The sequence below is a fragment of the Poecilia formosa genome, unplaced genomic scaffold, assembly GCF_000485575.1.
Source record: "Poecilia formosa unplaced genomic scaffold, Poecilia_formosa-5.1.2 Scaffold105, whole genome shotgun sequence".
NCBI classification, from domain to species: Eukaryota; Metazoa; Chordata; class Actinopteri; order Cyprinodontiformes; family Poeciliidae; genus Poecilia; species Poecilia formosa.
Window position 1 is genome coordinate 1,318,991 of NW_006800044.1, and position 24,063 is coordinate 1,343,053.

Consider the following 24,063-nt stretch of genomic DNA (forward strand, 5'->3'; position numbering starts at 1 on the left):
GATTGTTTTAAAGAACTGAAAATGTCAATACCCCGCTCTTGCTTGAATGTTGTGTGGGAGCCGGAGACTTCTTGATGGATGGCGGCAGCGATAATGAAAAATGATTTGAATGGGAGAGACTGAGTGTGACAGAGGTTCAGCTGTGAATGATGGAATGAGTGGAGGGGGTGGACATGAGATTAGGTTTTGCTCTTCAGGTGGTTTGTCAGCCTTGGGAGAGGAATAACCGGCGGTTCTTCGATGGCCTCGTCCAACGCAGCCGGGCTGTGTTTTCAGGAGGAGAGAGATTCATAGACGGCAAACATTCCCGCTTGTTGTTGTGGTCCAACGTCGGCGTGAGAGACGGAGCGTTTCAATCCTCCCAATATTTATCAGTTTTAATGCATTTAAAAAAAAAGAAAAAAAAAGAAAGAAAATTATTTCATTTAAATTACATTTGTTTGATTTCTTTGTTCTCTAGTAACTGTGAATTAGATGAATTGAATCCCTAAACATTTTGTGTATCTTTATCCTGCACACATGAGCACATGTAAATCTCATAGTTGAGCAACTGTAGCCAGGCATGGCAAGTTTATGTACCAGCGGATTTTCACTCCCATTAAAGCAGCTTTAAGTGTGAAAGAAAACATATTCAGTCTTTTCGCCCTTAAGAAAAGGCACTTTTGATCCTTAGTTTGAAGCAGTATCCAGGGATTAGGTTCAAAGGAGCTCATCATTAAAATTAGTTCTTTGTGTGTTGAAGGAACTTGGCATCAAATAGGAGACTTTGACCCCGGTTAATTGGCAGCTACAAAATAAAGACTTGAACTCATATTTGACTGTTATGGTGCGATTTTATTTTATTTAATTTATTTTTTATTACTAAATCCACATCTGATCTAAAGAAAATCAAGTAAAAGAACAAAAATCTTCAGGGTTTCTATGCATTCCAAAGAGGTCTTGAAAAGTATGACATTTTATTCCAATTGACCCGAAAACAAAATGGATAATGGAAAAAAATCGTAGTATTTATTTAATTTGAATATTTTACATACTGTTCTCCCTTCTGTTCTTCCTTCATAGTAAAATGAAAAGCCTGACAATTTCAACCAGAAAAATCTGTAATATGGACATTAAAAATGAGTTGAAACTTTTGTTTCTTTTCATTACATAATTTGGTATCAAGTGATTATATAATCGTGTCCTCTTACATGGCTTAATTATTTTTTTTTAAAAGAAGACGACTATTGACTTCTTGAAGCTATAAATGCTTTAATTAGCTGGCAGCTTGTCCAATATATATATATATATATACCATATAAATATATATACTATCTCAAAAAGGGTGCTGGGTTCATCTTGTAAAATAAGCCTTGCATGCCAAATATGGTTGTGACTGCCCGTTTTCCAGCAACACCAAGGGCTCTCACTACTTTCATAAGTTATCGTTCTAGCCTCAAATCTGCCTTTGTTATCTTTGCAAACTGTTGGTGCGAGGAGGAGGAGGAGGAGGATGGAAAACTTGACAGATGAGTTAACAATAACCTCTAACAGTGCCAGAGCTTGGCAAGTAATCAGTTATCTGTTCTGAAAGACAACAAAAGTGATTGTTAAAAAATACATTTCATTTTGCTCAACTCAGAAGAAGTTGTCAAGTTTCTCCACTAAAGCACTTAAGGAGTTTAAAAATCTCTGAACTAACATCAATCCCGACCGTCCGTCCGTCCCTTAATGGGTAGTTGCGGCGCATAAAATAAATCTTACTTGCCAGAGATGGTTGTAATTGTCCATTTTTGTAAAATAATAGCATCCCACTGCTTTCATATTTTACCATTGTACTTGTTCGGAGTGTTAAGGCAGCTCTCGATACCAGTTGTATTGGTGCGAGGAGGAGGAAGATGGAAAACTCGATGAATGAGTTAACAGTAACGTCCAGAGGTGCCGGGACTTGGCAAAGTATCAGCTCTCCGTTTGGAAAGGAAAGATCAAATTTTAAAAACAATTGATTTTGCACAGCTCAGGGAAAGCTGTGAAGTTTCTCCATTAAAGAACATTGGGAGCATAAAACTCCTCTTAAAAAAAAACAAAAAAACAAAAAAAAACATTGGACATCTACATATGAACAGAGACGCCGACGTCTTAATAAAGAGAGGACACCCATAATGCTCTGATGCCGGGTGTTCAGAGGAAAGTGTTTTTTGTTTTTCAGCGTAAGGTCAGCCTCTGACTCCCAGTAGGAACACTGTCATTGTGTGTCATTGCTGTAAGTCGATTAAATCTGTGTGATGTCTTATTATTGCTTTGTCCCCATATGAGAGCTTCCATTAAGAAGGAAGCATGTCTGTTCTCTCCACGGGTTCCCTTTTATCAAAGTCTCCATCTATGTTGCTTACATGCCTCCGAGCTGCGTCCAATTATCTATAAGGTCAGGCAGGCAAGAAAAAAAAATTTGAAAAAAAAAGAAAACTAACAATCATTTAAACAAGAACTTTATTTGTCCTTTACTTTCAGCAGTGATGGGTATAAACACATTAACAGCTGCTGTTAATGAATCTCTCTGAGTGTACTGAAAGCTCTTATTGCTCTGTGAACAATTTCACAGCATAATGAGGTAATTTTACATTTGTGAGACAGAGTGAGACCAAACATCAGGGAAATGACAACGCTAATGTGCCTTTCAGGCTCACAGCCAGACCTCCATTCACCGCCCTGCTCAGCATTTTGTTTATCTATTTTATATTTGTGCAGAAGCATATTGTGGACAAATAAGCACCCAGTTGTGAGGAGGAAGTTGGGAGGGGCGGGTTCACCGGACCCTTGGAGATTGAGTCTCAAATCCCAGGCGACCTCCGGAGAGAGTGCATGGAGGAGGCGAGCGCTGAAAAGATGAGCATCAAGGCTGATGTACCGAGAGCAGGCCGGGGCTCAGACTAACAGTAATGGAATAGCAGACAGCACCAAGGACACTTCTTAAACCCCAACACAGCTATTGATCCCATTATATTCAGACCTTTGGTCCTTCTTGTTTCTTGTGTATTTGAGATTACTTGGTCTCTGGCCTTGGATGTCAGAGGAGCAAAGCTGTGCCGAGTAGCTTATGCTATACAAGGAGAAGCTTGTGGAGAAAAAAGAAAAAAAAAAGAAAAGTACGCTTCTGTTTCTTTTAAAGTGTTAACTTTGATGGCAGACTCTATCGTGAACGTTCCACACGGAGATTGCAGATTTAGCATTGTGCTTTAGGATTCTTGTCCCTTTTCTATTGTGCCGTTGTTGTTGTTACCCCACCAGTGTGGATAAGTATTGATCTGAGATCTACCTTTGTGCTGAAGCAGAACTGCGTGTTCCAGAGCGTACTGCCAGAACTTCTGCTTTTATAGAAACACTCAAACTTGCAGATAGTCAGTGAATTAGTGCTTTTGATGAGCTGCACCTGATTGTAGCGTACCGCTTTGATTTCTTTGGCAGGAGAAAGGGTGTTCTGTTCTTTTTTTTAACAATGCTTCAACAATGCGACTGAACCTTTAATAAAAACATAATAACAGTTGTGGTGATCCAGCATTATGGCTCCCTTCAGCCCTGCTTCTGCCTTCAGCAACAGCCTGTACAGACTTTTGAAGATCTCCTGCAACTGAGAGGTGGGTGTGACTGAGGCTGTGAAGGCAGCTTCTGTCTCTTTTTCTCTCTGGGTTGCCATCTTTCAACATGAGAAATATATTCTGGTTAATTTTTTACAACGAAGTTCACTAACAAACATAATATAGATGCAGGAATTGCAGAGTCTCTGATTTTATTTTATTTTTTTAAGTTTGACCAGCTAATACGCATTTCTCTCTAAGAGCGCTAATTAATAGCACTTAAAGTATTTATTTCCAGCCGTTTGTAATAAGCACATGGAATCTCAAACCATGCATACAGAACAGGTTTTATTTTAAATAACAAGGACAAAATAATTATAAAATATACATCTTACATTGTCTCTTGGATTTTAAACTGGCTAATATCATTGTTAGCAAGGTTAGTTTCTTGTTGTATTCACTGGAGAATCCAGAGTCCTACTTTACCCTGGAGATTTCCAAAATACTCCCAACATTTCTAAATCTAGTGTTTTCCATAACCACCAGAAGCTCAAAAGAATAAAACTGAGCAGCTTTACTGTAGTGCATCCAACCTCCAATCAGGACAAGTCAAGCTAAAAAATGGTGGATTCTGGTCAACAAATACTTTCTTGATGCATGTCCAAGTGTGAATATTGCTTTGCCAAAGTGCTCTGCTCAGGTGTGACAGCTCGGAGTTCGAGTCTTGATCCCTCAGTAACTGCTTCCTTACCAGAATGTTGTCGTCAGCACAACCTGGCAACGCTTATGTTGTGATCATTAGCAGGGAAAAGACAGAATCTCTGAGTGTTTGACTGTGAGCTGCTGATTCACCAGATGGTTTGTGTATCTTTAATCTCTAACAGCAGTTAGCCTGATTTCTGAACTCATCAATTAGCATGCTACTGACTTTCTGTCTTGCAACTCGGACATTGCCTGTGCAGTTGTGACATGTTTAACTCTGAGTCTTCATCCCTCAGTGGCAACTTCCACACTGAAGAATGTTGTGTTAGTGAAACCAGGCAACATGGTGGATTCACTGATCTGAAAAAAGTCAGGCTTTTATACTTTCCAAGAGCCAAACAAAATAAAAGCCGTCGGAAAAAATCTGCCATCTGTAATCTACCATCAGACATTACATCTCTGACCTTCCTCTGTTTGTTACTAACGAAAACCTAACTGGTGACACACTGTAATAAGTAATGTTTATCTGAAATGTTATTTATGTAAGGTCAAGATACTATTAGCGTTGTTTCATTATGTTCTGATGCATCAAACCTTAAACCTGAGGCAGGGCGCTCTTACACTTCACTGTGACCATATGTACAACCTTTAAAAGTCACAACTGGAGCACTTTTTATGCTAACAGCTTTGCACCTTTTTTTGCCCCTTCCTTATTTTCTGACCCCACCTATTGTAATGCATCAGGCCTGCACATCTCCACCTTCTACTTATCACCTTCATCTGCTGTGGCCTGCCACAGATAGTGTCCCCTACAAACTGTGACCAGGTTGTTGTCCAGCAGCTCTCCATATGAATTATGATGCACTGGACCAGTCCTAATCTTGTTATGGAGGTTCTTTTGCCCTTGGCTGGAGCATCAATGGATAGATGGAACTTTATCAGATTTTATGGTGCTTTGGTGTGCAATTCATAAAAGGTGCTGGACTGTGCTTGTGGGTATGGAGTTGGGGGATATGAGGGAGGCATGTTTGCTAGAACTGCACAGTGCTGTTTCATCTGATTTTTAAATAAAACATGAAAATAAAACATGAAAAAAAAACCAAAAAGAGAATGAAACGGACAACAAAATTAAGAATAATAATAAAAAAAAACAACTCAATTTTGAGCATGTAAAAGACAACAAAATAAAGGATATCTGCACAAAAACTTTAATTTAAAAGATTTCTTAGTTCTGTCTTTATTTTATTTTATTTTTTATTTTTTTATTATTCACTCCTCCGGTCCCCTACCAGCTCATTAGGGTGAGCTCTAGGTCTCTTGTCCAAGTTCTCAAACTATCTCAGTTGGCAGCTTTTGATACTGTCAGGTTGCAGGAGCTCCTCTCAAACTGTTCCTCCTCTTTCTGAGGGGGATTTTAGGTTACCCTCAGAAGAAACTCTTTGTTTTTTTTGCTGTACTGTATATTTGTGCCCTAAAATTTCCCCCCAATAACCCTGCATGAATAAGCCTGAATGGATGGATGAATGGATAATAGTTTGTTCATATTTTGGACTATCTGCTCCATTAGAAACCGACCTATCTTCTCCCTCCTGATGTTTGTTGACATATCAGATTGACAAACCTACAACTTGCTTAGCTCACTTAGTTTTGAAATATATAAATATGTTACTCTTCTTACTCTGTAGGAATTGTTCCCTGTAAATTTGCAAATACCGAGGGCCACAAAGCAGCAGCGACAGACTGCGGCTATCCTTCGTCATCTTCTCTTATCGTCAAAAGGTTTACAAAAATTTTACAAGTTTGGTTTTTGCATCCTTGACTGCATAGCATCCTCTGGCCATTGTCACAGTGAAATAGAGAAAGTAAAAGTAATTTTAGGCAACCAACTATCTGTTTTTTGATGAGTTTCTCAGGAGATGCTGTGCACACGTGTTGGAGTGAGATGCATTCTGAACAGCATAACGTCATGGGCAACAACTCAATACATAACATGCTAAATCCCAATAGACTTGTCCCAAAGTAATGAAACTGAATATATTACATACCTGGCTGAAACAGAGGAAATTACTTATGATTACGGAGGAAAAGGATGTCAAATGTTTTCTTCTAAAGACAGCAACGTACCTGCTAATTAGGTCAAAGACACTGAAGGTTGCAATACGAATATGCAAACAAGGAATTCCTAATATACCACTCTCTTTCTTCACCAATAAAAATCCTTTATCTCCAGATTTTTTTTTATGGAAGTTGTTAATGAGTTTTCCAAATTCAAGGTAAAGCTAAATTAACTGACCTTCAGGTTAATATTTAGTCATTTATCTGTAAAAACACCTTCTTCCCATGGCGGGCCTCTTCGTAAGTGTTCCCCAAAAAGTTGCTCTTTATTTTTCCATTTTATCAGCAGTTTCCGTTTGTCCCAAGGTGTCCGTTAGTGACAAGAAGCTGAATGATTTTTTCCCCCCTCATCTCTTGTCATAAGTGCCCTTTCACAGGGTTCGGCAATTATGTTGCAGTTCTGTAGGCACCCTAGAGAAAGTAGAACAGAATATAAACAATGCGCCTATGCTTAAAGTCCTTTCTTCACGTCACCACCCGCAGAAATGTGTGGACCTGAAATTAGCATATTAATGCGGATAAAGGCCCTCTTTCCCTCCATAAACATGCTTAGATTACAATAGTGTTTGTTGGATAAAGGTTTCTTTTCTGTTGCATAATCACCCATTGTTTGATTGCAAATGTTGATGTTGGTGAGAAGATAATGACAAATGCTGGGCAATAAATCACTTAAAATAAAGAAGAAATTAACCTAAATGTTATCTTGTAAAAAATACTTGGCTCCCTTGAACTGTTTTATGTTTTGTCACATTAAAAACACAGATTTGAAATAACTTTAAATAACAGCCTAAACCCACACAGAAAAGTGCACAATTGTCAAGTCGAAGGAAACTGATAAAAATGCAAGTGGGACACGCCAGTGTACTCAGTCCCCTTGTGTCAGCACTTTATAAACCCACCCTTTTCTGTAATTACAGTCTTTTGGTGTATATCTTTATAAGATTTGCAGATCGGAGACTGAAATAGAGACAGGAATTTAATTGTAGCTGTACAATCACTTGGGACACGGTCACTGCACTTAGGTAATCTTCCTCAGCACCAGCTAGCTGAACTTCTGTTGAATTAGGTCAGTCACATTATATCCATGCAATATTGTGTGTTCAATAATTTTATTTAATTGTCATTATTTTACAAAAACCAGTTTTGCATTTGCATCTTTTTTTTTGTTTGGTCAAAAAAGGCCAGTTATGTTGATTACTTCATTTTGGCAGAGTATAATAGAATGGAAAGTTGTGTGTGTGAATATATTGAAGTGAATAGTCCCTTTGGTGCGTGGTTTTAAAGAGCACCAGAGAACAGCATAATTGAAAGTACAAGCAAACACATAAAATAAAGTATTATGAATTTCTCATCGATTCCAACATTTTAAAGAGAAACAAAAAACAATAGAAAACAAAACTACCTCCATTAAGGAAAAAATAAAATAAAATCTTGGCACAATTTTTTTTAATGCCACTTTTAAAAATGTAGCTGCATTTTTTATTTATTTATTTTTGCTCATGTTTGTTGTTTATATTGATCTGAGAAAGATGGAATATCCTCCTGTACAGCATCTTAATACAATCCTAGCCTGCTCCCACAGCACAGAGGTGTAGACTATGCACCTTAAGTACTTTAAAGTTATTAAAATCAATTCAATGTGCTGAATATCCTTGACATTTTAACTCTCCCATTCAGCGCAACAATCTGAATCCATGCTATTCTCAAGATGTCTTTTTAATTAGTTGTACAAGCCACCATTATTTTTTATTTTCCAACAAGCAATACTGCAAAGCGGAAGCTGATTGAATGTTGTTTAGCCTGGATAAACTGATTACAGTTACTGTAGCAGCATATATGCATAGTATTAACGTTCATTGTTGTGCAATAATCTTTAAAGTCTCCCATGTTTGCCATGTTTTCCACAGATTTAGCTAATTGATTATAGATTGTGGTGTTCATTTTGAAGACAAATCCGTTCTGTGATAACATTAATGCAGCTGCAGTGGCTTCTGTAATGATTTAGCTAATTAGCTGTATGATAAAAGTGCTTCACTGAAGCTACAGCCGTGGCTGACGGAAAACAACATGTCTGGAAATAAGGCGACCTCAGACACGACGAGGTCAAGCAGTCAGAAACAAACAAACAAACAAAACATTGATTGGACCTGAGTTTGATCAAATCAGGACTTCCCTGTTCTTTGGGGTACAATACCTAAAGATTTATTCTCCTTTTATTAAATAAATAAATAAAACACAAGTGTACTCTTTATGTATTTCTTCTTTTAGATGCCTATGTCCGTGCCAAGCAGATACAAGAAATAATATCAATTCAATGTATTCAGAATATAAACGCACACAACGGAAGAACCATTTCTGCAGGAATACCAACCAATTGTCTTGGCAAACAACACACGACTCCAACAAACAGACAGTAGAAGACACAGAGGCGGTCTTTCAGGTCGTTCTTACATTGGATGTCAATGTAGCCCAAAGCAAGTCAGCAAAACTGCAGACATCATCACTTCACTCAGAAATTACAAGGACTGAAATTAACTATGAAAAATGGTAAACATTGTCTGAGAAAAGGCAATAGTGATATGAAATATGATTGATAACTAATATTAGTACTATTAGTATTAGTAATATTATTACTTTTCATTTAGGATGACTTGTTGAGTTTTGTTTTTTGGTGCGAGTTTGTATTTGTATACCTTTAATATTTGTGCTTGTGTGGGATCTTTGTGTTTTTTTCTTTTTCTTTTCACCAGGTCAATAGATTAATGTAAATAAAAAAAAATGCTCTGTCAGTAAAGACGTTGTTCACCTTTGCCTTCCACTTATAAATGTAACTGATCGGATAAATAAAATAAGAAGAAACAATACATTTTTGTATAAAAAAAAATCCACCGCACAGTTTAAAAAATTAAAACTTAAAAGCTCTTGTGGTTGGGAAGCAACTTGGTATATTGCCGCCACCTAATGGTAGTTATTAGGAGTACATTGCTAGCAAGTGCTGGTGGGAAAATACACCAGTTTGCGTTTTAAATGAATAATGAAATATTTTTCTTTTAATATCATTTTTCATATGCGAATACTCATTACCCCATAGAAAGTTACGTATATAGTCATCTGCTTGGTGTGACTGCATGATGTGGATTCTCTGTTCAACATATGGAAATTTAAATCAACCACATGAAATTAAATGCACTTTAACATTGACAAGTCAAAGTACGTCATGGTAGGATTTTATTGATGCTGTCAATCAAAAAATAACAGAAAAAAGGTCTTGGGCAAACTTTGGTCTGACCTTACTTTTGCTACTGTTATTTCTAGGTTAAACTAAAATTCCCACATACAATAGGTTTCAGTAATTTTTCACAATTTTTAGTTTTGGGAAATCAATTTACCTTCATCATCAAGCATTCTCATATTCAGTCTTTGTTGAAACTATGTGTGGGTCTATATTAGCTTCCTGCAGCATAATAACCCTGCGTTAACATTTTACCTCCATTTCACAGCATTGCAGTATTTACACAGACTCTGATAAAGTATTTGATGCGAATACCATGAGTGGCTTCATTTCAGACAGAAAAGCTATCATTATTAATATTGCTTCTGAAATCATGTAGATCAATAATAAAACTCCAATGTTCTCTGCAACATATATTTCTCTTGATAAGTTGAGTTTATTAAAAAAATCAAATAAAGGCTTGGGCTGCATAATATCAGGAAAACAAAGGACGACACTGTTGCTGAATGTTATGATGATGCTGTTAAAGGTGATCGTGACTCCTCTTTCTTTTCCTTCATCATAGTCTTTGAGTTTTGCGTCTCGCCAACTAAAAATACACATCAGGTGTTGGATCTGAGGACAGTGAAAGTCTGTAGTATATTACTGGCTTTATGTATGCATGCAGGGCACTTAAAATATATTCTTTCCAACTCTGCATTCAATCAAAAGGAGGCCGTTTGATTGTGATATTGTGATGATGACTGCAATTTCCTTTATTGGTTGCGTCGTGCTCATAGCCAGTGGCAGATTTTCACGTGGGTTGTCTGAGTAGTTGCCCAGACTGGCATTAGAAAAGAAAATTATTGTAAAAATTAAAACTTTTCTGTCATTTATGCCTCAAAAAATGTGTGCGAAAGCCTTTATAGATGTGCAGTGCAGGAGGTATCCCCTGTTGCAAATAAGGAGGTCACATTTGCTGGTGGGGTTGCACTTCATTATTGCTCCCCCCAAGAATTTCACATTGTTTCTTACATTTTAATTGTTTTGGAGGTTGTTTCATGCAGGAGCTGCCCATGCTGACAGCACACCATGATATAAAATTTTGTGACATTTGAAATCTAAGCTGATTTTATCTGGTAATTCCTTAGGTTCTTCGCTCAGGTTTTACCTCACTAACTCTAATTTAGAAGAATTCCCTTTATTATTTAACAGAGTTTCCACCCCACGGTTGCTTGCAACACAGGAAATATTTTCAAAAGCATTATTCTTGTCAGGCAAAAAAAACATAGGTGTCTTCTTTCAGCCAGCTGACCTGCAGTGTGACACAGCAGGAGTGGGAGGGGAAACAGTACATCAGTCTCTGCTTCATACAGCTGGAAAAAAAAACAAAAAACAAAAAAAACACTTTAGTCGCTGTGAGACTTTCTCCGGCGTCTCTTTAAAAGAGTTTTGAACCATAAGATTGCTTGCCTAAATTATTAGCATTTTTAAATCTTTTTTTTTTTCAAACCTTTGTATATCTTAACACCAGTTTTTAGACAATGCAGAGAAGAACTTGGCTTTTAGTTTTTGAGAGTTGAAAAACAACCGAATCACTGATTCGTGTGTTATTACATGATAACCTGGTTCACCGTAGATGCAGGAATACAAAGAATCAAAGCAGGGAAGCAGGAGGAAGTAAACTAATGGCCAAAACACAAAGATCGTGGCACTCAGCCCCTTTCATGACCCCCTTCAAGGACTCGATTATGGAGGAGAGGAGACAGGTTGTGAAATTAAGGAGGATAAATTAAGAAGTGCTCAGGTCAAGCCAGGACACACATCAGAAGATGCTGTTGACAGTAATGCTTTGAAGCAAATGTCACAGTTGAGCTTTAGCCCTTTCCAAATACCATTTCTGGTTGTCTTTTGGTTACTTTTTTGTTACAGTCAGTGGTTCAAAAAATCTTAACCTCTTCGTGGAAAACACGAAGCTACAAAATGATACAGATGATCCTTTTTGTGCTTAAACAGATAATTGGTATTCTTTGGGTGTCCGGGTCGAACCGGGTCAGATCTCTTGTTAGCGCCGGACGGTTCTGCACTCATTACTCACTGTACGTCTGCCGAAACGCATTTAGAAGTTTTAGCAAGAGCTCTTCTGTCTGGAAAGCTTCCCAATTTATGTGTGCCGACCGTGTGGGCTGCGAAGACGAAAACACGGTTTTGATATGTCACCATTCGCATGCTGTTGCATTTAAGCGGAGAATAAATGCCTTTCGGACACCTGGCGCCGACGCTGTGACTGTCTGCGTCTCCCAGGCTCGTTTCTGACTGAGAACAGAAAGACCTTGGAGTACAAAGACAACAGACTTGATTATGTGAGTACACAGGAAGGTCTCCAAACATTGTCGTGCTAATCACGTTAGTGGGCACAGACTCGAGGCAGGACAGATGCTTGGCAAAGGGCAATAGGGTTATGTTGTCCTGATTAAGAGTGCGGGGGGAGGGGGGGGGGGGGTGTCTACGAGGGAGGGAAGGAGGAGGCGGCTGTGAATCTCGTCTCCTACCTCGACATCACCTTGCGAAGGTAAACCCGACCGTCACTTCCTTCTCCGCGCTCAGTCTGTCACTTTTTCCACGTCTCTCACACAGCGTCTGTATTCATGAGCTAGCGCCTTAGTCAGAGCGGATTTTCACCCCCCCTCCTCTCCCCCGTTTCGCTGCCCGCATTCATTTTCCTTCTTGTCAACCACCCACACAGCAATGAGTTGTCAGATGATAGTTTCAAATTTTCTTCTTACCGATTTGCTTAAAGTTGTTAAAAACAAATTTGCTCGTTTCTGACATGTTTGCTGTAGTTTGCAGAGGGAAAATAATAATGATAAAAAAAAAAAAAAAACTCCAGGGTGGCTCATTTGCAAACCTCTTTCAGTAAAGTGTAAGTTGAAGAACAGCTGAGCAAATATTTGGAACAGAAATGCTCACATAATGAACCCTCTATAGTCAAACTGTCCTGGTTATTTCATATTAATAAAATGCACATGTCGGATTCTTAAGGTAACGTAAAGCTTCACAGACGAACATACCATCTGTACACAAGGTTTTTTTTTTCTGCTGCAGGAAACTGAGTCATTAGAGATAACACAAGAGCGTTTCTGACTGCTTTCATTTTTCATTTTAAAATAATTCAACACTGAAGGCATTTTATTGAGTTTTTTTTTTTTTTACATCAAGGTCCAACCACAGCAGCTTGGAGAGAAGAGAATTTCCATATTTTCCATTTGCAGGAAAATATAATGATTTGTAATAAAGATGATAAGATGACTACCTGTTTAACTTAAACAGAACCAATCTGCCAAGTTTCGAAAAGTTACTCTGCAAAACTAACTTTAATGTATTTTAAAAGCATACATGGCTTTAATTCCCCCTTTGATATCCTCTAATTAAGTGTAGCCAACTGCCTTTAGAGGATTTCTAATTAGTAAATATAATCATTTAGTAGTTGTGGTTGAAAAATCCCAAAATGTATCAAAGTTCAAAGTGTCTGTATGCTTTCCAAGACAGAAGAAAAGAGTCAAAAACTTTAACAATGCATCGCTCTGACACCCAAAGTGACGTGTCGACTCCTCCTTGTGACATTAAGTTTTCTGTTCTTTTCTTTTTATTTATTTTTTTGTCCTTTTTAGGCTCCTACATGTTGGTGAACTCTTCCCAGCATGCTGCGGGTCATCGTGCTCAGCTGCTGCTGCAGACGCTGAGCGAAAACGACACGCATTGTGTCCAGTTCAGCTACTTCCTGTACAGCCGTGACGGCCACAGTCCCGGGGCCTTGCGAGTGTACGTGCGGGTGAACGGCGGCCCACTTGGGAGTCCGGTGTGGAACACCTCCGGGTCTCACGGCAAACAGTGGCACCAGGTCGAGTTGGCAGTCAGCACCTTCTGGCCGAGTGAATACCAGGTATGAAGCTTGTTGCGCTCTCATTGATGAACTACTGGACACTTCTCTGGGTTTAACACTGGTCAGACTCTCAGTACATGTCGCGTGCTGAAGATGTGCAGACCCCATGAGCAGAACGGTGCAGAGCTGGAAAATGTTAGACTCTGTTGATCACTTCTTATTTTAGCCTCAAGGTGAATCTTGTGGTAATTACTTGCATTTGCAATTCAATTAGCACTGATTCCCCCTGCGAATGCAGTCATTGTTAACGTTTGAGGTCCCTAACCAGATGTGACATGGGAATCTCTGGTTGAGATTACGTCCGGCCGCATCACCCCGGCTGCTTGGTATGTCGTCACGTTCAGTTCTCAGAGCCACTCTGTCATCGTCTGTGGGTGTCTAATGTGGCGGTGGATGGCTTAGGCAGGTGAGTGTGAGGGTTATCCATTTATTAATCCAATTTCTTCTTTCTGCAAACTCTGCTAAGCTGTCAGAAAGCTATTAGGTTGAGTAGCACACATTTTATCAAGAACTGTCAATCCCCCAGACTTAATTAAATTCTATTCGGCCTTGTATGTTGTGACCTTGACTATGTAAATAATAGCCCTTAGCACTGTATAAACCTGGGGGTAGGAGCATTTGGAGGCTTTTCAGCCAGCATCATCCGATCTTAAGTTAAGTGCAGTAAACAGGACAGGACATGACTCTCCCTTAAGGATGTCTAAGTCTTAATAGGAAAAAAAACAAACAAAAAAAAAAACAACTTTTTGTGGACTCTATCATGTTAATTTAAATTAAAATATTTACACAGGTTTTAATACATTAAAAGTTTAACTCAATTAATTTTATTTTTATTTTTATTAAACAACAGCGATGGATGACAAACCCGTTTCTAACGGAGATTAATAGATGTAATAGAGCTTTGCACCAATCCTTTGGTTAAATAAGAGATTAAAAACAAAATATTTGCTGTTGAACTCATTTATGTATTTATTAAATAATTTCGCAGCAAAAAGATTGTGATGTCTTGCTTATATTTTTAATGTATAATTTGCGATTAATTTGCTGTAATTAACTCGACTAAATATTTTTGAGTCTTACCATTAAGCAGCTTTATATTTAGAGCATCTTGCCGCTGTCTAATTGTAACAAGTCTTGGTGACACTGATAAGTTTCATACAGCACTCTCCCGTCTCCACACATGTGGTAACGATGTGTTAAAAAAAACAAAAAAGCTTGAAAAAATTACTTTTTTGCAGCAGCAGCAGGATAAACACACACTGGAAAAAAACGTAGAAAAATCTAGACTTCAGTTTGAGTACACCTTTTCACTGAAGCAAAGATCTCACATTACCAAACAATTTTCACAAAATCACCAGTGGCACAAATACCCTAACAATTCTGCGATTACTTATTTCAGCGAAGCATTCAATATTTGTATCAAAATGTACAGGAACTGCTCATTAGCAGTCCATTAGTTCATATTTCCCTTGGATATAAACTCGGAGGTTTTTTTTTTTAGCCAGTTTTCAAAATGGTGGGAGACTAGAGAGAGTGACAGTCAGGAGATTGATACAAGAAAACCGCTGCTCTCCTCTTCTTCTCCCTTCTAAAAGTTTATAAAGAAAGCAGTGATTATAAAGCTTTAAATAAGTGCAACTTTGAAAAGAAGGCTTTACGAAGAACAGTGTTATGTTAGAATACTGCAGCAGAGATCAGCATGTTGGGGTCAACAAGCTGTCGTAGGGACCTTTAGGGACTATCTACATACCAACCAGCTGTTTAGGAGGCATTCCAGGAAAAAGTCTTTTCTGTACAGTCAGAAATGTAAACATACAGATTTTTGCTAACTGCGATGAAACTGTGTGCTTTGCAGAGATAAGACTAAGATGTAGCATTTTGGCAACAAATACTCCTGAAGAGCTTGTTGTGAAGCTAAACACATTACGCCCACTGTGGAGTATGGTCAAAGATCTGTGATGCTATTGGCCTTTTGCTGTTTCAAAGACCGCTGGTATGACCTGAAGATAAGAGAGCATATGAACGGCTGGACGATCTACTGAGACAAAGTGGAATGAGATCTGAATGCTTTAGCCTTGTCTAATCTTAGGTAGGACGTATTGCTTTCTTCTAAGCAAAAGGGATTTGTGGAAAAGTATTAATTGCAGGGATTATGTTAAAATTAACAGAGATGTTATGTATTAATCTGACCATATTAGTTGCTAAAAAAAAAAAAATTGCAAATAAGTTGAAGGGCATGGCATGCTGGAAATACATTTGCATCAACAGTCACTTGATTGTTTGTGATGTTCTGAGGGATAAAAATGGGCTGAGGGATAATGTAATAATCACAACTCATTTTAATTGCATATTGATAAAACATCCAAGAAAATATTAGCTTCTAGTCAAAACTCCTCATTGGAAACCTGGTGGAGCTTTTTGCAAAACAAAGAAGAAAACTAAAAAAAGATTAAAAAAAAAAAATGATAAAGCAAACAAGAATTTCACGCTTCCAACGAACTGCCAATGAAACATGATGTAAGGTTGCTGGCGGAGATAAACATGTAGGGGCAGGTTAACTGTACTCTGATACTATGATGTAACATCACCTTTTCCCGTGTGTTTACTTCCCTGAACCTTTTCCAGCTTTTCCAACCAAACAGGTATACTTATCAAACAATGTCATCTGATGGAGCGCTGAGAAAAAAGTTCAGCTCAAAAAGTCTTACTGAAACAGAATCCTGCAAGTTATTGGCTGCATAATGTTGCTGTAGACTGGTTTGGCCTCTCTGACTGACAGAGAGTTATTATATATGACTAATATATTGTTATTACTGAAGTATTTTTGGCTGCATTTTACAGTTCCAGTTTCTGGAGGTAGAGACGGTTTGAATTAGCTACCATGAAAGGATTATTTGAAAAGAAAAAGAAAAGTTGGTTGGAGCATTAACTTGTTTTGATGTTAGTAATTTATTTCCCCCCACTTTGTTTTTCACTTAATATTCCTATTTTGGTTCCTGAAATGTTAACTGAAATTGATAGATGGCAAATTCAGATAATATAAAATATAAATAGATAAAATTTACACACTTTGTTTGAAAGCTGAACTATGGATTTTTGTAAAAACAAACAGAAATGTAGTAACTTATGACGTCTATAAAAGTAAAAAAAGCAACAGTTATTTTTATTCCTGCTATATAAAACAGCCTTATATTTATTATTTTGAAACATAGACATAATTGAACATTGGGCTTTAACATAAAATTCTTATTAGTGTCCACAAAATGGGACACTTGTTGCAGATTAATGCAGCTTTTTGCAAAATTATCTTCCTCAAGATCCAGCCCACATGTAGCTGTTTTTCAGACTTGTTTCTTTTCACCAAACATTTAATTTTTTTGTGTCAAGGCAGCTGACCAGCAGTGTGCAGAAATGGGTTGGGGAGGCACAGCACTGCGTTGCTTTATGCTCCATGCAGCCAGAGGTACTGATAGTTTCGGTGACATGAAACTAAACCTGTGTATGACCAACCTTAAATATGCTAGCACAGGTAACGAAAAAAAATGCTTTTTGAGGCAGTGAAAATGTTTGGAATATGTTTACTTATTGCATTGTGTTTTAAAGTTTGTTTTGGGAAATGGTATGTCATATAAAATCATCCTAAATGTAATCAGAAGCTAAAGCTGTTGAGTAAATGTGAAGGAAAATCAAGTGTAATGATAAACCAGATGATGAGATGCTCTCTGCCAGGTTCTTTCTTTCTTTCTTTTTTTTTTTTTGTATTTTTAGTGCGAACCATTATTTTTACAGTTCCCTTAATAGATATATTAAACATGAGTTACATTTATGCTGAACATTGAACAACGAGAGCTGAAAATGGTTTGCTTGTCTCCCCAGAGTGATTCTCTGCTGTGTGTGATCTCTCCAAAAAGCGACTCGCTGATTCTCATTACGCACTACTTCTCTGTCTTAACACTGAAGCAGATACGTCATAAATACAACAAAAAATACTTCTTAAAATGCAGTTTCCTTTCTTCTTCTTCAGTCCTCCTTCGCTTGAAAATGTTTTTTTAAACACGTTTGTTTCCTTTATCCTTTCTTTTATTTTCTCTGTGGATTTATGTATTTGAAAGCGTCGCAGTTAATGGCTTACAAAGTGGTTTACAATAATGTTCACTGGCCTTGAACCTTTCAAATTTTGTTATGTCACAACATGTCCAGGTACGGTTTGTGACAAACTTTCTCTCTTTGTTTGACCTCTTAATGCTTTCCCTTCACTAATGGACTAAATAAATTTCTTAGGCTTTTACAGAACAGCTCTACTTATACTGTATTCAGTAGAAGTGACTACTTTAGAGACTTTATTTCCAAGACGAACAATCGGGGATATCAGAGTAAAAGATGTTGCATAGCAATGCTTTCCAAACTTTTCAGAGATCTTATTTACATAAATGATTATGCAATGCAACAAAACCCCAATAAAGTACAGTGGAGTTTTTTTTATTTTTTATTTATTGTAAACATGAAAATAGTTCAAGAGGAATGAATAGTTTGGTGGTTTAAGTGAGTCAGAGTGATGCAGAGGCTTCCAATGAGATGCAGCTCAAAGTAGAAGGAGGGTTAAAATGAGGAGGAGGAGGAAACAAACTGAACAGGAGGAGACGACTACCCAATAAATGAGTATTGACTGTACAACCTTTTAATAGAGCAGCTTAAAAGACTAATAGCCTGGCTTTTATCTCATGTTGAGGAAAACATACTGCTCAAATTGATTGGATTAAATTTGCTAACATTGGGGATTTGGTTACAAAGAATTGGCAGCGTCGGAGCAAATGCATCCTAATGTGACGAGAAGAATTAAAGCTGTACATTTGATTTATTTTCTGTTCTTTCTTTCTCCCTCCACTTCCCTTACGCGTCACGTTCGCTCGGTTGACCTCATACTGCTTTTGAGCACAAAAGGGAGCAAAACAATCTGCCCCCGCCAAAGGCGCGGATGCCGTGGCTTACATTGCTAATCCCTCAGCAGTCAAAAGACCTCATCACTGTGGAATGACAGTGAGTCTCATCTTGCAACACGCCACTGCTCTCCTTTTGCGCAGACAAAACAGATGAAAGAGAATGAGGATGTTAAAGGCTGGGTGTTTTTCTCTAGTGCCGGCCATCCCCTCGCGTTAGCGGGCGAACGAAACGGAGTCAAAACATCAAAAGGACAACAGACATCTTAAAGCCCGCTTTGCTCCACAATTCCTTCAAAGAGTTTATTGCAACTTCAAATACTGATTGAATTATGTGAGCCAGCATACACCTCAATCTTTTGCACGTTACAGGCTCCGATGTATTTTATTCAGATACTTTGGGATAGATTAACATAAAAAAATAATACGCACATCCACTGGAGTGGCTGCTGGATAAAAAGAAACAACAAAAAAAACAAAAAACATCAGACGATTAAAACGTATAAGATCTTCACGACAAATATAAAACACTCGAACCTTTGAATAGAAATGTCATCTGTTTCAACAGCCTGTTTGTTTCTTGAAAATGTGTGAATGTCAACATATTTTTCTATTTAAAACAATAAAAATGAATGTAATGTTTTTACCTCTCACTCGCAATACCACCAAAACAGACACAGCGATCAAAATCAATGTAATTTCCAACACAATGGAGATTTTAATCCCATGTCTTCTCATTTCTAGAAAGATTTTATGGTGAAATAATGATTAGCGTAGTATCTATGGAAAAAAAAAACAAACAAACAAAGAAAAAACATCCTGTTCGACATGATCCAGATGATTAACATTTGACTCTTTACCTTTCGTAATTTATATATAACTTCTCTATCCTCTGAAGGCTGTGGGGCCATGTTATTTAACAACCACACAGTTAGTCATAACTAAAAGGAAAATTAAACTTTGTTTTCATCTTTGAAAATCTAAAAAGTGTTGTGTGGTTTTCTAATCAGTTCTCTTTTCTTTTATACACCCAAACCAAATCCAGATCAGCCACTTGCCATCATCAGTCACTTAACGGCGCGCTGTTGGCAGGACAACCAAACCGACCGAGGAGCAGCAGGAACAAAGCCACTGTCAAAAAAAACACCCAGTTCTTCTTATTTCCACCGGGGTAAAATAACTCCAGAAGAACAAACATCCCTTAACAAAGTCGGTCTTTTAATCAAAGTTTTTTGGCCTGTGTGCTACTCTCAGGGTGTGTTGCTGCACACAGATTCCTGCCTGCAGCGCATGGATATAAAATGTCAGCGTAGCCGTTTGCACTGCAGAGATACGGACGGAAGTGATGCTCGCAGAGGCTCGTTTTAGGATTTTTTGTTTTAATGAAATACTGTTTACGGCGTTCACAGTCGCTGTTTATGTCTCCAAAATGTCATTGTGAAATGCAATTAAAAAGAGTCGGCAAAATGCTCTGATAATCACCAAAACTAAGAGGATTAGATGCTGAAAATAAATCGGAAATATCATCCAAATCTGATTCGTTCAGCCACCTGCTGGTTTGAAAAACTATCTACCTGATTACTTTCAGCATGGGTGCTTTGAGATGTTATCACTTAAAAACAGGATTTTGCAGATTTTTGTTCTTTCTTACAATAAATCCTTGTGTCATTTGAAATGATTGTTTCTCTTTTAATAATAAACTTAATTAAGCTCACATGATTCACATGCATCGCTCGTCGCCGACACCAGAAAATTCAGTGGATTTTCAGGTTGGAATGCGAGATCACCTTGAAGCGCCTCGGCAGAAGATGTCCTGTGAGATCCGTGTACACTGCCGTATTCCTCGCTGCGTCTTATTGGTAGAAGTGTTTGCAATACCTGGAGAACCCTGTTATCAAATATTAAAGATGTTATCCAGCCCTCCTAGACGGCCGAATCGAGCCACAGACCGCCCCTCCCTCACCTCTTCTCTGACTTGCACTTTTCCTTTTACTTATTCATCTCTTATTTCAAATGTCAGAAACTTCTCAGCTTTTCGTCTCTTCTGACTTCCAAAAACCTGCTTTTTTATTCTCTATTTTATTCATTCTTGCTTTCAGCTCCGCCGCACAGTTCATGGCAGCTGTTACTCTTAGCTTAGTTGCCTAATGCTAAGTTTGTGCAAATCATGAAATCAACCCGTGCTCCTGCTGTGCATGAAGCACATTTCAGTTTCTGCTCTCTATCTTGCTCTCAAAGATGACAAATGAAGCTGTTAGGAAATATTTTAGATGGCAAGAGTCACCAGCAGTCTTGGCACAAAAAGTAAGGAAAATCTAATTTATTGACGTGTCAAACCTGAAACGTCTACACTAATTACAGATTCTTTAATTAATAGTTTGTGATTTACAGCCATTTCCCTTTATTTGTGAAAGCGGTGAAAGGGAGACTTTTATTTCATCCAGAAAAAATGACCAGGATTGCAGTTTTCTTTAACTGGATGTGCTGCTTCACCTCCAACTCAGGCTTACCATCAGATGAGGCTTTTAAATTATATGGAAAACTGTAATATGTGAGATTTAGAAGCCAAGTTTAATTCCCTTGGCTCTTTATTGTGGTATTCAAGCTAGTCTTCTGCAGTCTTTTTAAATTTGTGAGAGCCAGGGATTATTGTCCAGCTGGAGCAGGTCACTCTGTAATAACAGGAGCTGCGTGTGCATGCGTGTGTGTTTGTGTGTGTGCGCGTGTGTGTGTTTTAAAAGCACAAACAACGAAGACAGAACTCAAGAATCTTCCTCAAAGCAGTCCATTGTGACAAAATCATGAGGTTTTTTTTTGTCACTTTTGTAATTTACAGTTTCACAGTTGTGAGTGATTGTAGGGCCTGTAGTTTCAAACCCATATTCACAGTTTCCCTTCTGCCAAAAGGATACAGACTCCAACAAAAGAGTCCAAAAGTATAAAACGAGTAGAAGATGTCCAATGGAGCTTCACTCCCTCAGAACTCAAATGAGCTTCACCTGACCACGAGGATGATATTTCACTTGGAACAAATGACTTTTTGTGAATTCTGCCCAATTTCTCTCAAACTGCTCTGACAGATGGGCTTTTTTTTGTTTTTTTTTTACTATCCTCTTCTTGTTCTCCCCCCAAAAATGAAATAGTCTCTTAAGCCAGACCTGAAGTAAGCACAGGGAGAGGTTTAAAGCATGTCTGAGAAGTCCACACACTCCTGCTGAAATGCAGAAACAATACAAATCATTCTCAAACTTTTTCCATCTACAGAGTGTCACATGGAAAATGTTGCTCTTGGAAAAGCTGAGACATCTTATTTATTACGTAAGTTTGCACACTGTTATGATTACATCACTACCTGATAGTAGGTATAGCGGTAGATATATGGTGATCCTAGAAGGATTTGAGTTATTGGTAATTGGAGAAAATGTGGGACAACAGTGACTTTTCAAAAGTTGATCTTTTCTCCTTCACTGATAAAAAGACAAATTGGTAACTGCTTAGTGAAGGAGCCAACAGAAGCTCAGGTAGAGCTGCATGCTTTTTCTCAATCGTCATATGACTCCTGTATTCACCACATGTTTGGACTAACGAGTAAGTTTCTCCTTAGTCCAAGGACTAAGGACTTTTTAAAAAAAAAACAAAAAACAAATGTCTGTGCAAGACTAAAGTCTCCTAAGACCTTGTGAGTGAATTTGCTAAAGGTGATGAAAACCAGACTTGAACTTTTGGAGCAAAATTCCTAAAGGGATGTTTGACACAAAAAAACCCACAACACTGCAGCACAACAGAAGCTAACAGTGAGACACTGTGGTGAACATAATGGTCTGAGATCGTTTTTCTTTGAGTAGAAATATGTCTTTTTTTTTGTCAAGGTGGATAAAATGGCAAACAGTTGAAAACACCATCTTATTTTGTGTCTGCTACAGGCTGAATAACATACTGTACATCCAAAGGAAGAGGAAAATAGCCTCACCAGATGAAAATGCAAAGTTTTGGAATGGCCTTGTCAGTCTTGAGCTAAATCTGATAGAAAACCCTGTGGGGTTTGCTGAAGAGGCTATCGGACAGGATTTCCTTCCACCCTGATAAATCCGGAGAACGTTTGCAAGGGAAAGTCGGCAAATATTGTCAAGTCAATATGTTGCCTGCCGATAGAGTCCTGCTAGTGAAGACTGAATTCTGAAACGCACAACTTGTTTCAGCAAATTATTCATTTTCTTCCTGTATATTTCCAAGAACAGCTTTTTCATTCAGTCGAATTACACAAAAGGCTTTTTACAAAACAGGTGACAGGTGAAAAATAGACATTAGCACCCTTTATATAAGCTGTATGTTTCAACTCCTCGAGGCATTATCCGTCTATTATTTCTCTAGAAAACAAACGGCTATCAGACAGGAGGTGGATAAACACTCCTGTATTTTAGAAGCTGTTATGCTTTTCCGTTATCAGAGCCCATCTCTGCTTCTTGTCCTTCACGGCAGCCTGCTGAGGGCCCTCCAAGCTGAGCCCATGCGTACCAAGAAAGATCGCGTTGAGATTTCCGACACTGGCAATGTTGTCTCACACTTAGCCGTTATCCTCTGGCATTTCCACCCGAGCAGATTTAGCTCGGCACAGGAGCATTTCTCTGTGAACTTTTAAGGATTTTTCTTTTTAGAGAAATCTAATCTGTAACTCAAAAAGTGAGTGAAAGCCTTGCGTGGCTAATGGAGGAAGGTAGAAGCTGACTTACAGGGCAAAATAAACCTTTTCTTTATCTGTAGACATTACCATTGTCTCTAAAGAACAATATAACAGGGTAATGTAATATGTTCTGGTAATGTGCATTTTATATCTGCTGTAAATCACTTGATGTTCCGCTTTTGTTTTTCTTGTTTTTTTTCTTTATCTCCAGAGGAAGGTTTCCAGGCTTTCACTCCTAGCGGAAGAAAAGTAACAGCTTGTTAGAATATGCAACGTCTTATTGGGAAAGTGGATTTCAATAAAAATCTCTGAAGTTTTTTTTATTGAAACAAATGCCCTAAACGTCTCCTTGCTAATAAGTTTCTTTCCTAACGGCTAAAAAAATTAGGGATTAACCAGTAATCAATCTGCACAGCGCTTCAGCAGAGAGTAATAACAGCTTCAATTAGAGTCTAAAAGATGTTCTTTTTTTTCTTGCTTGTATACCATTAAGCCTAATCAGTGTTTCTGGCTAATTTTGACGTTGGCCTAATGGCCCGGCCGTGCATGTTTACCCAGCTAATTTAGGTCAATACACTGAAGTAAGTTGGGTTTTAGTCATTACTCCTTTTTTAATTTTTTGTTGTTGAAGGTATGTTAGACAGACAAAGGGGAGGAAGGGGGGTGGAGGGAAATTGGCTAGAAGAAGATTAGCCTCAGTTTTTCCTCTCTGAGAAGAGTAGCCAGGGCAAGGCAGGGTCTCGGTCCAACCGCAGGAGACCCACCTGTCGGGACCTTCCCTTCTGCGTTCCCGCTCACCTCTCCTCTTCCTCCGTTAGCCCTGCACATCCCGTTTCTGGCCGATTCTGCCCAGATGGTTTTTTTGGCTGACCCCAATCTCCTCGCTTCCCCCCAGGATATTTCTGTGAAAGGTTTTTCAG

General features: G+C 38.3%; 1 protein-coding gene across 4 annotated transcripts in view; it reads left to right on the forward strand.

Annotated features, from left to right (window-relative positions):
* The window catches only part of ptprub (protein tyrosine phosphatase receptor type Ub), a 223,992-nt gene that overhangs the window by 102,980 nt on the left and 96,949 nt on the right, over positions 1-24,063 (forward strand). For all 4 annotated transcript variants that reach the window (XM_016675036.1, XM_007559577.2, XM_016675037.1 and 1 more), the window contains exon 3: positions 13,254-13,525. In XM_016675036.1, the coding sequence (XP_016530522.1) occupies positions 13,254-13,525 (272 nt within the window). The remainder of the gene's footprint in view (positions 1-13,253; positions 13,526-24,063) is intronic.